Below are 14,959 nucleotides of genomic sequence, written 5' to 3' on the forward strand. Positions count from 1 at the left end.
CAGAGCCTAACCCCTGGGAAGACTTCTGCCCAGACCAATAATATATGCTGCTGGCTTTCTGATTTCTCTTTGGTTTTGTAATCCATGTGCCTTTTTCTGAGTAAAACATGAATCATCTCAATGACTGCCCCAAACTCCATCGATTCTCACTCCAGAATTTGGCCTGTGCAAGGTTTTATACCAATCTACTGCACTATGTGTAGTAGTGCTTAACTACACAGTGTATGCTTCCTCAATGAGCTGGTTTATCTTCCTGGCCCTTTCCTGTTTGACCCTTCTTCACTGAGCTGAATACTCTCTGATATTTCATTTTTAAAAAATTTTTGTCTAACTTACTTGTCCCAAGAGGAATGCATGATTCCAACTGGTTGTAGCAATAGTTTAGAACTTCTTTCAAAATGTTTCTGAAGAGAAAGTCCGTGTGAAGTTACATATGGCTTTCAACATGACATTACATTGCCATCATTAAAGGGTAGTGGTATGAGCAAGCTGCAAGTCCTAATTTAGATTCGTAATGAAATACGTCATGACTTCTCATACTCAGTTGTATTTTTGCATCTTTGCTCTGCACTTCAAAACCAGTGCTCATCACCCATCGAGAGTGCTTCTTTTGGCTACTGCTAAGAGATACTTTAAGCATTGAGCACGCTATCATGAGTTGAAGTTTGGCAGCTTATAGAGAAAGAAACTCTGGTTCTAACTTCTTGTCCTTCATGAAAAGAAGTTGGAGCCAGAACATCTTAGATGTATGTAATACCAGTGGGGTCCTCAAAGTTTTGCCAGTTGCCTTCTCTCCCATTCCTCTTACTATGCTCTCATCATGAATCCTTGTTGTCAGTGTGATGAGGAACACACATATTGCTCCTCACTAAATTAATCCTAAAAAAATAACTTGTATTTGCCTTACTTAAAAACACATTGGTCTCCAAGACGACAACCAAAGGTGTTATGATACATTTAAAACACACTTTAATTGTGGGTTTAAATCCATATCAATGCATTTGAAAATTGGGGTGAATGGAGCCTTGAACTTAACAGTCTCTTTCTCACTCTTTCTTTCTCTCTCTCTCCCTTTTTAATATATGTGTGTAACAGGCATTCGCCAAAAGTGGTGAAAGCAGCATCTCAGGTCCTCAATAGTATGTGGCAGTACAGAGACCTGAGAAGTCTCTACAAAAAGGTAAGGCTTGGGTTTTTTTTCTAGATTTGTCGTCTTTAACATGGTTACCCAGATTATGGGGCTGAGAGACTTTAGACCAAAACCTTTATGTGAACTGGAATTTCACCTAGAATTAAAAATTTGAGATACTTGGAGCTATGGGTTTTTCATTAATTTCTACTTTAAAAATAGAAATTCCTTTTGTAAACACAGTAGTGGTTGAAAGGGGATATGATTTTGATTTTCAGAAAAATTCAGAAAGCAAGTGCTGGATCTGACATGCCTGGAGAGTGAAGTCCTTTGTTCACTGAACAAACATATGCAGGCTTTGTCCTACTGTACCTTTCCTTCTTACGCCTCCCTGCCCTGTCTTGAGGAGTTTGTCTGATTTTCAGCCCTTCAGCTCCCAGATTTCCTCAAGAGATTGTGAAGAGTATCCTCAAGAGTATCTGAAGGGCTGGTGCTTAGGGGCCAGTTACGCATCAAGCTGGGCTGAAACCTGATGGTCTCACTTCCTATTGTCTGGCAGACACTGAGATCATGCACTTGGTTTTCAGTCTGTCTATGGAGTCTGTAGTACCATATCATTCTCACAGGCCTGCTAACCTCTTAAAAATGAAGTGCATATGGTAATACATTTCCTGTCAAACAACATCCAATATACCTTAAAAATAAGCATGAGTTTAGTGAATTACCATGCTTAAAATAATTCCTGCTGAGTATTTCCAAACTGAATTAATCTCCATGTGAGTATCAGCTTGCAGATTTGGTTCTCAAAGGTCTTCTTTCCACATGGAACTTTACAGCTGATCTAACTGATACTTGCATTTATAGTCTCAGCTGATCTAAGTGATACTTGTATTTGTAAAATAACTCAGCAAAAAGAGCTAAAATTTCATGTGGCACAAAAGTTCAGGTCCTTGTTAAGGCTGAGGCATGCTAATTGTGAAGCAGGGAAGATTCGCAGCAGTATAGTCTTTTTTTGCACAAGAACTTAGTTACACACAAAATCTCAAACTGGCAGAAGCTGACCTTCTGTTTGAAATGCTGTTCTTTTCCATGCCTCAGCCCTGTTTATGTCAAATTTGAGGAATAAGAAGGATGATTATTGAGTCTCTCCCATTGTTCACTTCCAGTATTTTCAGTCGTCATTGTTGCCAGCCCTAGGGATAACATATGGGAAAATGTTCGTAGTAATGATCTGTTACTCAACTGTCCCATTAAGAGTAGAAAAAACATGAGCTAGAGTAGGTTTTCTTGGTGCAAGGCAGTAAAACACTGGAAGTGTGCATAGCCTGACTTCTCTGTACATGGGTTGCTGCACTGTAGAGGCTGAACTTTATTGCACCATAGTCTCTGAAGAGGTTCTTACAATATCTGACTCATTTTCAACCTTCTGTCTCTATTTCTATGCTGTGCTGGAAAAGCAGTTTCTAGGGTTGCTCTGTGCATGAGGTAATCTATATGCTGTCTGGCTTCTGAGTATACTGCTACCTAAAGGACATGTTGTTGGCTGCCAGTAAGAATGGTAAGGTACTTACATATTAAGTGTGCTCAGTTACTAAGTACCTTGGATGCTTAAAAGAACATTTTCTGCAGCCACAAATACATACTCATGCTATGGAAAATAGGGCAGGCTAGTCTTTGAAGTAGATTCCAGGACACTCCTAGCAGGCAGATTGTCTGTGTTCTCAGAAAGCATTTTATTAATCTATATTGACTAATTCCTTAAGGCTTCACAAAATATTAAATATGTAGTCTCTACTAGATACTTATGTATTCATTATAGGCAATTACATATGCTGTTAAACATTGTATAAATATGGTTTCTTTTAATCAAAATGTTCAGATAGTGAATTTAAGATACTCCAGTTTGTTAAAAGATGTGCAGCAAACTTTATAAAGGCCATAATATTTATGAAACTTGCTTACAGTAGGCTGTTATCCTGGCTGTCCTGTCACCACTGTTGGGAAAAGAATGTTCTTTATGACAGGAAAATTAATAAAGTTTGCATTATACTTATAATAAGCTATTTAATCAGATATTTAATATAAAGATACTGGGTCAAGGAAATCTTTCATGCAATTAAAATACATATGCTAATCAAAACAAGTGAAGATACAGTTGATAGTACAGTACAATCAACACTGCAATCTTGCACTTGCACTGTCTTTTCTGAAGTGCAGCTAAATCCCACTGCCTAACCATCAGCAATTTCTTCCTAGGTATTGAAGTATCTATACAATTACTTTCAAAGAATTGGTGGCCTACAGAGAGGCACAGTTCTGTATTGTAATACAAGGGAATCACAAGCATCATATCTCATTTAAGGAAAAGTAGCAGCACTTACCTTACAGTTTGACAAACAGTGTAACCAAACAGTTTGAGTTGTGGCATGGTTTCGAGCTACATGTTTACAGTAGAATAAGGAGAGATTAAAATTAATTATATCCCTTGTATTAAGGGAGAAAAAAGTGAATACTTGTTTACTGCTGGTAGAGTAGTATGCAGTATATTTAGTCGAAGTACAACTGCATTAACAAAACCATGGAAACCCCATTCGCTCTGTGACTTTTTCTCAACAATGAGGGCATTATCCCATGTCTGGCAGACTATAAACTGCACCGACAGTCTATCAAACAAAACAAGTTTATATTCTGTCATTACAATTACACTTATTCTGTCTTCCAGTATATCAGTACAGATGCCAACAAATTTGTAGAAATTATTTTTCTTTTCCACTTGTTGTCATAGGTTTCTGTTCGGCACGGAAGACTAAAAGTGTTTGTGCTTTTTACCTACCAATTGAATAAAAATGCAACCAATTATTTGAAACTAAGAAGGCTGTTAAAGGTGGTTGTCCTTCAACATGTAGTGTACCTTTTATAACAGAAGGAATATAACAGCAGCCGTTTAATAAAGTTAGAGTAGTCACTCTGAAGATGGCCTTGTCTGTCATTGGCTGGAAAAGATATTTAGAATTGCCCGAAGCCTTAGAAGCAGCAAAGTTGCTCCAGATCTAGAAGAGGACTTTCTTTTCATGTGACTTTCAGAATAATAAGATGATGACTCTATGCGAATGTCCTTTATTTCTAAATGTTCTGTAAAAACTGCCAGCAGTAAACTTCAAAACTGTAGTCAAGGAGTTTTAGAATCTAAAGTCCTTTCTTAAATAAAATATACCTACTCACCCTTTTAAAATGTTAATTACATCGTACTGTTATACAGACTAGGAACATGTCATTTAGATGTTCTTCTGATAAGGTGATTGTCTTTTGGACATGCCCCCAAAAGATGCTGTCTTTACCTAGTGAAAAGGTCTGTGCATAACATAAACCCTAAAGTGAGGATCAAAATTCCAAGTCCAGATTGTAACAGTTCCTAAAAAGGAGGGCTTGACTTGAAGAACTATTCCTGCACTCAAATTGTTCATGAGCATATGTATTTTTCAGTGCTGATGTTCCAGCAGAGTTTAATTAATATCTATACAATTAGCGAGGCCTTGTTCAGATTAACATGTCACCCATTTAGAAAAAGAATGGATGAAATTAAGGTTAGCACCCTAGTGTGATATAGAACTAGATGATTACGATAGAGAAGGCATTGTCTGGAGCTCGTTTTTATATTAGTTATGCAAGTGCCTGATTAATAAATGACTGACTGATTGAGTGATTGATTGACTTATGACAGTGGGTAGCCCCAAGCTTCATTCTGACTGATAATAGAGAATTTTCACCATTCCCACCCCTCTGGGTCATGGCACACTCAGCATACTCTCTCCCAGAACCAAGATACTAGAATCAGTTCCCCAGCCCAGGTATTCTGCCTGTCAGATGACCAGTGTTGAATTATTCTGTTTCATGCATCCTGAGATTTATACCCAAAAGACTTCTACAGGAGATGTTTGAATCAAAAGTAACAAACCTGTAGCAGGATATATATTTTCAAGCTACACAATGTAATTTACTGCACCCTGTAGCTTCTGGATGGAAAGTATCTCATGTCACTTAGGGGGCAGTCCCATTCATTTCAGATGTATGTGAGCAAGGTGTGCACAGAGTTTTGTTCTCTGATGTCAGCATGTGCTAGAGAGATGGGCAAGAGCAATCTGTTCTGTTGCCTGATAAACTTTCCAGTATTTCTGAAATCCCTCTTTTGATTGTCTGGGTGATTCAAACATAAAGGCAGTTATTGACAAGCACTGTGTTGCAACAGCAGATCAAATGTATCAGGCCCTTTGCTTTCTTTTCTGGCCCTATGGCATCTCTAATAAAAGAGCATTACCTGTGTAATCCTGTAAGAGGATACAAGATTAATCAGGGTATCTATAGGAAAATAATTGTGTCCCAGTGTCAATTAAGTTCTTAAAATGCATAGCAAAGAATAGTATTAGTTCTTGCACATGTGTTCTCAGAGATGCAAAGCTTTTTCCGTGAGAAATGATACATTAGTCTGGAATTTTTAATTTATTTTTTTACCTTGATGCTATTTTTTTCAGCACAGCCAGAACTAAGCTGCATCACTGTAAAGTATAAACTTAGAGTTCACCTTCTCTTTTTATTGCATATGACTACTCAGAGATTGGTTTTTAGGAATCATTCAAAATTTTGTCAAGTAAATGTTAAAATTTCTGGCTTTTTCATTGTCAGTTGCCTGCTTAAATAATATCCTGTTTGTCTATACAACAGAAATATACATGTGAGCATAATTATTAAGCCTAAGGAGGAAATTGTGCAAGTAAATTGAGCTGGGCAATACATGTAAAAGCTTTGGTGTATGCAGAAGTTTTCCCACATGGAAAAAATTTTGCATAAAGTGAGTGTGAAATAAATAAAAAATAAAGAGAGAGGGAGGTGTTCTCAGCATTTGTTATAACATGAATGTGTTAAGTGTCTTCGGCTTCACTGTATTATAATTCGAAATAATTTGGCTGGTTTTAAGAATAACAATTTAGAAAAAAAAAAAAGTCTTTACATATAAAATAGTACAAAATGTTTAGTTACTTGATTTTAATACAAGTAATTACCATTTCACTTATGCAGTCAGATAGACCATGTTCTGATTTTCCTTGCTTATCCATTAAATCAAGTGTTATTTTTCCTAGTTACTTCTAACCAACCCTCTTTGTTAACACTACCAGAGAATACTAGAAAGAAAATGGATCGAAATTATGCTTTTACAATTTTTTTTTTATTTTATATGTCCTAAGAAGTGTAGAAAATCTTTTGGGAATCCAAAATACTAATGTTCATACTTATGTGACAATGACAACACATGAGGGAGCATCCATGTTTCTGCATCAGTTGTTAGAGGAATACATTTTCAGATGTTTTATGCTTTTGAATTCTGTCATGTTTACAGTATAATAGATTTCATTTATTTTAATCATTTTGCATTTGTGTTATTAAACTGTGATAGTCTTGACAGTTTCCACCCACACAGGAAGTATCACTTACCATTCCTTCAGTCATACTTCAGTTATATCAGTTTTTATATGTTTCTTTCTAAATAAGTTTGCATGATTGCTATTGTGTTTAAAATATTAGGTGTATTCTAAGATAGAGTCTGTGCTGAACTGAAGATTCAGTGCTGATGGGAGTATTTTTATGAGAACGGTCCTGTGTAGCTGAAGCCAGGCCTTGCCCATCCTTACACTATTTCAGTGGGGGAGTTTTTAATGAATTTTATTTTTACAAGTCAGATATAATGATTAAGCTCAACTAAGGCCAAACTAATCCCCCATTCCTTGCAAATACTTTGACATCTGTGTGATGATATAGCAACTTTTTTGCTGGTAAATATTTATATGTGCACATATTATACATGAATTACAGGTGCCTGTATATAAAATTTACTCAAGAGACAACATGGACTTAGAAGGCACAGCCTTTTAAGTATGTCTGAACAAGGGGAGCTTGGGAATACTTAAAGTAAATACTTAAAGTAAAGTAAAGACCCTAATGGTCTGAGCTGTCACCTTAGAAAGTATATGCAGCTCTGTTTGACTGTTGATTTTCCCATGAGGGATTTAAAGGCATGATAATGCTTGCTTTAAGCATTCAGCATTACAGCAAGTGATATTTCAGCAACCAGACAGCAGAAATTTTTCTAGATCATTGGCAAGAGGTGTGTGGAAGCTGACACCATTCTCATCCTAAAGCTAGGAGACTCAAGAGATGCTAAAAAAATAAGAAAATAATCAAAGTTTGCCTGATCAGTTCTTTAGGGTAAGCCATACATATACGTGGTGCTAAAGCATCCTTAGCATTGATAGTGAGTCTCCTGGTAAGCTCTAGTTAACTTATATGGGAACCACTGGGTATTTTTCACTTGAAAACCCAAGTCCATTTTAAGGTTGCTAAGTACAGATTTAGAAGAGAGACATTTAATTTCATAGTTGTGTAAACTATGAAAAACTGTCTCTAAAGAACTCCCTCTTTTGAACTTTGAAGAAAAAAAAAATTGGAAATGCACACCAGGAGTCTATCTTTGACTTAGAGCCTTCTTTCTGAAGATAATTGTATAACTGAAGTTTCTGAAATATCTTTAGGGTAGAGGTACAAGTTAACATCCTGAATCTGAAGGGTTATTTTTCTTCTCAGATGAGTAGTTCCACAGAATAGGATTAGATTTCAATACTTGAATACGAAAGTAGACACAAAGTAAAATTATACGCATATTTTGGGGGATTGCAAACATTTTTAGTCCACTTAAATAATCTATTAAAGTTTTATAAACAAATTTAAATAACATTAATTAATGGCAGACAAAGTTTATCTGGATTCAGATGTACCATACTGAATCCAAAAGTCTTTTGAAAGTCTTTTAAAGATAGACGCTAAGAGAAACCACTTTTAATTAATGATAATCTTTTTCTCTAGAATTCGTTCAGGGAATGTGTTCTTTACTACTTCTAACTAAATATCATTTTTAATTAACTTGTGTGATTGTATATCTAGGCTCAGACACAGATAAAATCATATTTGTAGTAAAGAGTAAGGGTGAGAAACTTAGTTTCTCCCCGTAGACTTGAACTGATACATTGGATGGCTGCTTATAGGTTTGCAAATTAATCAGATCAGGCGAACTTTTACTAGCAGTAACAAGATATGCAGGAAGCACAGAGGGCATGAAAATGAAATTAAATATATTTTTTATGGTAGTCAAACCACATTTTCTTTTCAAAGGTGAATAGTCAAGCTGTGATGGTCTGATGGATAACACGAGGCATCTTTAGCTGACGCTTCTGTGCATTGCTATTATCATCCTCGTTCTTCTGGGTCCTATAAGGAGATTAAAAATGTTTGTTTGATGTGGCCAGTACATGTAAATTCAATCAAAGTTCAATGAAATATTAAGCTGATGCATCACTATCCTACTTTCAGCTCTTTGATATTCTATGTGATCTAATAATGGATGGGGGTAATTTGCTGGGAAGTCCTTCTCATTTCTTCCTCCTTTTCTTCCTAAAACTGGTAACAGAATTGAAAAATGTCCTAAATATGTCTACCATTTCAGAGTTAGAGAAAGAAGCCTTGCATTTTAAAAGGAGTCTCTTCTGTAGTGTCTTTGTTCTGAATTGGTTTACTTCATTTACCAGCTAATAGTTTGTCTTGATAAAAGAGCTATAACTTCTTTTTTTAGAAAGCAGAAATGAAAAGTTTGACTGGTAGTTTCTAAACTATTTTTGTTATTTTTAAGTTCAAAATCTGCTTTTAGAGAAAGTTGTGGTTTCTCTAAAATGGGAGTTGTAGGCTTTGGTGCAATACTGTGTTCCCTTTTGAGTTATCAATCCTAAAGCTCTCATCTACTGAACCAAAAACACTTAAGGGTATTTCAGTAAAAAAGAATATGCAAGAAGATGCATTTCTCATTACTGATGTCTAAATGTGTTGGTAAACTACATGTTTCAAAGAACTTCAAATTCATACAACTTAGCAAGAGTCACTGGATCTCTAAGACTCAGGTGTATTTATGCAAGAACTTTTGACCTAAAACCCTGGACAGCATGAGTTTATCTAGTGATTTTTCCAAACAGGCACTGTTTCCTCATTTGTCAAGTAGCTACACATTTCAATAAAATGATCCCCAGTTTACAACCACAGTGCTGCTCTTCAGGAAGCATAAACTCCTAATGGCTCTTGATCACAGTATCAGCAGTGCTACTTTGTTCTTCACCACAAGGGACAGCAGTGTAGATTTTCTTCTAATGATGATGTTTTTATGTTTTACATTCACAGGTATAATAGAAGAGTTGTAGTTTGTTGGTTTTATTATTTAATGCATTCAAAGTAAGAGTAAGAGCTGTTGATCGGTTTCTAGTCTATGGAAGGAGAGTAGGCTTAAGAAACTGACCCTGAGCATAAAGTAGTATTTGTCCTGCCCCCAAAATTTTGTGGCCAAGAGTTTGCATTTCAAGCACATAAATATGTTGAAATTGGAATTGCATTACAGGAATAAAAAGACAATACAAGTGAAAAACTACTGTAAAAGCTTTCTTGGAGATTTTTCTTCTACATACAAGATACAAGCAAAGATGTTCCTTTGTAATTCTAGTAATTTAAATTATAGCTTATATACCTTATTTATGTAGGAGAAAATAGGAGAACAGAAATTCTAACTAAGGAGCCAAATACTGTCTTCACTTCCTCTACAATATATTAAAACAATTTTAGTTCTGTTAAAGAGGCAAAGTGATGCTTTGAAAAATGAATTTCGTTGATTTTATTGCAGTGTTTCGAAAGGTTTATTATTTCACTGCATATAACTTCAGCAAAATGAATAATGAACTCTGCCATAACTGAAGTCTTGTCCTTCATGCTTTGTCTCACATACAATTCCCTTTTCTTATAGCTATTTTACACATCAGATTAGGCCTTGTCATCTTCTCAATGCACACAACAGGAAATCAATAATTAATTATGGATAGGTAAAGCAATGCCTCAGGGACTTCCTGAAATGTCCCAGAGTTGAGCTATATATATAAAGCAACCAGGGATAGTTTCCTAGCAGTTTCTCACCTGGATTGATTTAGTAAGTAATTAACATATCTCTCCCTTATTGTGTGTCCTGTCATATCAAAAGTCAAGGGATGAGATATAAAATTATGGTAGAAGATACAGAATTAGAGCATTATAACACTGCAGACAAAATAAGCATTTGGCAAAGAGAAAACTGGCCCAGGCCATATGTGGTGTTTTGAAAGAAAAAAAAGGGTTGATACTCCCAGAAGAATATAGTACCTCAGAATATAGTACCTTCTGATGACAGTATTAAAACAGGGAGAAAAAATATTCCAAATTACTTTGGAGTGGAATGCTAACAAAAGAGAAAAATGGCTTTCTTTTCAGAGAAGCTGAGATGGAAACTGAAAGGTACACACCTTGTTTTGAAAAGAATGAGTTCAACCACTGATTCTGAAAATGTCACTTTAAAAAGCATACAGAAAATTTATTAATCCTCATTCAGTGCCAGACAGTTTTGATGTGTTTGATGAGGAGCCATTCTTTAAGCCTCCTGCTGCCCTAAATACATATTTCTCTTCCAGCTTCTTAAGCAGTTGAACTTTTCCTGTGTCTGGGATGCAAAAAAAAAAAAAAAAAAAAAAAAAAAATCATTTATAAGTAAAAGCCATTTGTACATTGAAATTCAAAGTAAAAGGGAGTGAGGTGCTGAGGTCAAGCCTACCACTTATTGTAAGAAAGGGGACTAAAGCCTGGCTCAGCCAGCACATCCCTTTGCCATGGCTCAGGTGACAGCACTGCTCTCCTGGTGCTCTCAGCAGTGTCTGTCCCCTCCCCTGGGTTATTTCTCTGCAAGGGGGGAGTGAGTGGCCTTCATCACAGGCTCCCACATCGTACTCCCAACAAAACCTGCAACCAGTAAGTAGCTGGCATCATTACCAGAAGGCATGGTAAGCAAACTGTATGTTGCTTTAACCACTTCAGCTTAGTGGTCATACTATGAGCAAGTTCTGCACTTTTATCCAGATTATTGTAATATTTTTAAATCCCCAAACTTCAATATTTTTTCTGTTTTAAGTAATTTTCTGGCTTTCATAAGCTGTGGAAATAACACTGAGCGTAAATACTGAAATCCTCAAATTCTGAGGTTTATTGATCCATGTCTTCACTTTGTATCTGTTGATTTTGAAGGCCTGTCTCATAACTCTTTGGGTGAGGAAGGCAAACAGGGCAATTGGAGTCATCAGCCCTTTGTCTTTTGAAGCCACCAAAATTACTCCAGATTTCCACTTGCAGTCTTAATGCAGAATCTTTTTGAAGGATTTAACCCAAATGTCAACCACTGGTGTGTAAGCTGGGAGAATGCCAGGATCTTTCAGGGTTGATCCTTACTCCACTGTTCACAACGTAACTTCAGGTCAGTCTTTATAAGCAAAAGACAAAATCCTAGGAATAAAATTGTCAATATTATGGTTATAATTGTTTGTATGTTAGCTTATGACAGTAAGAAAGCCAACAGTAAAGTAGATTTATTCAGAATACATCGTAAAGCAGATCAGTGCACAAGAATTCTCAACTGGCTTTGAGTTCTCCTGGAAACAATGCAGCCAAATCCAGAAAGGACAATCCTTTCAGGAACCATTTACTGATAACAGGATCTGGCAAAATTAAAGAGCACCTGTGTTTTTAAATTACATGGTTTATTTAAAGCTTTTTTTGTTTGTTTTTCAAGAATGTTCCTAGAGTTGTTGAAGTTGTAAGAGTTTAGTTGAAATCACTCTTTCAAAGTAAACACACTTCAGTACAAAGGCAGGAGCTCTTTTAAAGAACAGCCATCTCTTTATATCTTCTTCAGTAGGTAACATTTCCCTGTCAGATACTTTGGGGGCACACAGGGAGCAGTGCCTTTAGAAAACTGAATACTCATGTGTGTTGGTGGGGGCTGGCAGAGGGAGAGAAGTCAGATTCCTTGTCACTCTTGAGATGCACTGGGAATCTATTATTATTACTCTTGTATTGAAAGAAAATAATATCATCCCAAGTTGTAAAGCCTAATGGTCAGTGTGGTGGTTGGTGAGCATTTAAACCACATTATTTTAAAAATCCCATTTAAGAGCTCCATCAGATACATATCTCGCTCGCTACCATTTTTGAGTTCCCGTTGCTGTCAAGTCACACACATAACTTTCATATGTTGATGTATGTAGATAATTTGATCCAGCTGTAATTTCTGTTGTGTCTTATTAGTGTTATGACAACCAATTCCCAGTGAAGAGTTGTCCAGACCTGTGTAATTCTGATGAGCCTTGACTTCCACATCAGATTTATCTTTTACTCCAGATAGTGTCACACTGCAGCACCCCAGTCAGGATGTTTCATTTAACCTGACAGCAGTGCTTCAGCTTGCAAAGGATGAAGCACCAGTAACTCAGAGCAGTGTCTGGCTGAGTTAGAAAGTGAGTAGATCTTATAATACTTATTTACAGGCCCTTTGACTGGTAGCTGTATCGCCTTCTTCTGCGGCCATGGAGGATCTACCTCCTAGTTCCTGCAACTGGTTGCCCATTGAGACTTCACATTTCTACAGCTTATTGCCATCACAAGAGCAGTTGTTATTATTATAGTTAAATCCTAAAACCAGTAAGATGTTGCTTACAGATAAGCAAGTAGGATGACAAAGGTCCTGTATGCTTCAAGTCATTTGGAAAAAGACATATTAAGTCACAAGAGGATCAGGCCTAAAGCAACAAGTAGCATGCTGGAGAGTATGTAAACCTGGAGCAAGCAGGACATGACATTCTCTATAGTTTCTTTGGTTTCAGATGTTTTATTATTGGATTTGTTACATCATTTTCGTTCCTTGTCTCTAGTAGGATTTCTCTGGTTCTGAGAAGTCTCTCTTTCTGACAGAGTTAGGAATTCAGTGGTCAGGAGTCCGGTCAGGCTGTGTTCTTCAGCATTCACAATAATTCATGTGAAGTACAGTGAATTCATGCTCTAGTACAGTTTTTCTAAACCACTCAGTGCTTTTTAAGTCAGTGTCTTCTGAGCAGCTGATCAGCCTACTCAGGAGGGTTTGTTTTTATTTTTGCTATGTGGCTATTAGCACATGAGCTGATGTGGGATTTCTTTCTGACTGGATGCCAGGATGTCATCCTGGCTGGGCAGTGCACTGAGGATGGCTATGTCAGTGCTCCTTTCCAACTTCACCACACATTTCTTGGCTACTTCATTGTATCTGTCTCCTTTCGTTCTTCTCTCTTCTGTGAGTTCTTCAGCGAGGAGCTCTGGTGTCCCTTTATATCCACATGGTGTCAGATCCTGTCAGCACTTAATATCATTCAGTCCTCATAGTGTCATTGTACTACAAGTGAGAAAATGATGTGTCTGATATCACCTATCTCCACAGATCATCTCAAGCCAAGGCCACCACTTTCAGAGAGTTCTGAAAATTTCAGATTCTTGCAAATGCCATAGAAAACTGCTTTATCTTTTCCTCTACATTTTAACCATGAATGTAGAAAACCAAAGGTATATTTTCATAAGACATTTATGCAGTTGATGCCGGCACCTAGTTCAGTCACCCTGTCAAAATAATAATTTCCCAGTTTTCTGAAGAAAAATACTTCTTTTCAAAATGACTCTTAAGATTAACAAGGGGATGTAGGACCTCACTCCATAAGTCCAGTAAAAGGTGATCAGTGAAATTACAGTATCACTTTTGTTTTCTCAAGTGAAAGAAATCTGCCCCAAATCTAGTCACCACAGTTTTCCCAAGAATGTATGTTTAGAATCATGTCACTGCCAAACAATCTTTAACATTTGAACTTTATAGAGTATAATTGAGGGAGAATAAGTGTGTTCATTGTAGTCAAAGTATAGAGAAATCTCACAGTAGAAGATATTTTGTGAGAGATAATAAGGGCATGTAATAATATTTCTGTACTGGAGGTGTTCTGTGTCCTCTCAAACTGTGCAGTTGCCACCTATTAATTAATTGCTGCCAGTTAACGAATGCATGTAGTCTGTAACAGAATTGCATTGAATTTCTTTCCAATTTGTCAGGTCTTCTTGTCTTACTCTTCCTCTCCTAGATCATGTTTGTGGCTGGTAAATTGGTTTCTGAAATGCAGTTGCACACACTTTGTTTTGAGTTAGCTCTCTTCTCTGCAGGACACTGCTATGTGCTGTACCTTTAAGTACCCAAATCAATTTAATTAAATTTCATTTACAGGCACTAGAGCTGAAAAAAAGTAATGAAAGCAGCCATCACGTCAGGTGGTATTTATCTCAGCATTAAATTGAAAATACTCCCTTTAGGCTCTTAAAAATTAGTTTCCATATTTAACACTAATAGCTTTTGGAATTGTTTATGGGGATAGTTTTAATGAATTTGTTACAAACAGTTTACCTTTACAAGGAAAGAAGCTTGTTCCTTGCGGCAGAGGAGAGCTAAACATAAATGACTTAAAAGCATTAGGGTTTTGAAGCACTTTGACATCTGGGAGCTGCCCATAATGCTGTTGAAAAACACCATGAAGATTGTTGTACAGTGATACCAATATGCCTTGTTTAGTCAAAATTAATGCCACAGCACTTGTGTTAGAGTTTATGGTTTTCCCTGACTTGTTTCATTGAGCTGATTGGTCTTGGAAACTTGAAAGTTTGTAGCAGATTTTATTTGAAGACTTCACTGTTAGGCACTACAGTAAAAAAGAAATCACAGGGAGATCAAGAAGGAAAAGTATTTGCCACACAGAAGAATGCTACTGCCAGCATCCCAGCTACAGCTAGATTCTGCTTGCTCACTGCTGAGGCATCTTGCAGCGCTGTTTC

General features: G+C 36.7%; 1 protein-coding gene across 1 annotated transcript in view; it reads left to right on the plus strand.

The window, feature by feature from the left end:
• CTNND2 (catenin delta 2) overlaps positions 1-14,959 on the plus strand; it is a 522,813-nt gene that overhangs the window by 491,055 nt on the left and 16,799 nt on the right. Inside the window, exon 17 of the mRNA XM_030444848.1 lies at positions 1,096-1,180. Within this exon, the coding sequence (XP_030300708.1) occupies positions 1,096-1,180 (85 nt within the window). The remainder of the gene's footprint in view (positions 1-1,095; positions 1,181-14,959) is intronic.

Source organism: Calypte anna, chromosome 2 (genome assembly GCF_003957555.1).
Source record: "Calypte anna isolate BGI_N300 chromosome 2, bCalAnn1_v1.p, whole genome shotgun sequence".
In the NCBI taxonomy this organism is placed as follows: Eukaryota; Metazoa; Chordata; class Aves; order Apodiformes; family Trochilidae; genus Calypte; species Calypte anna.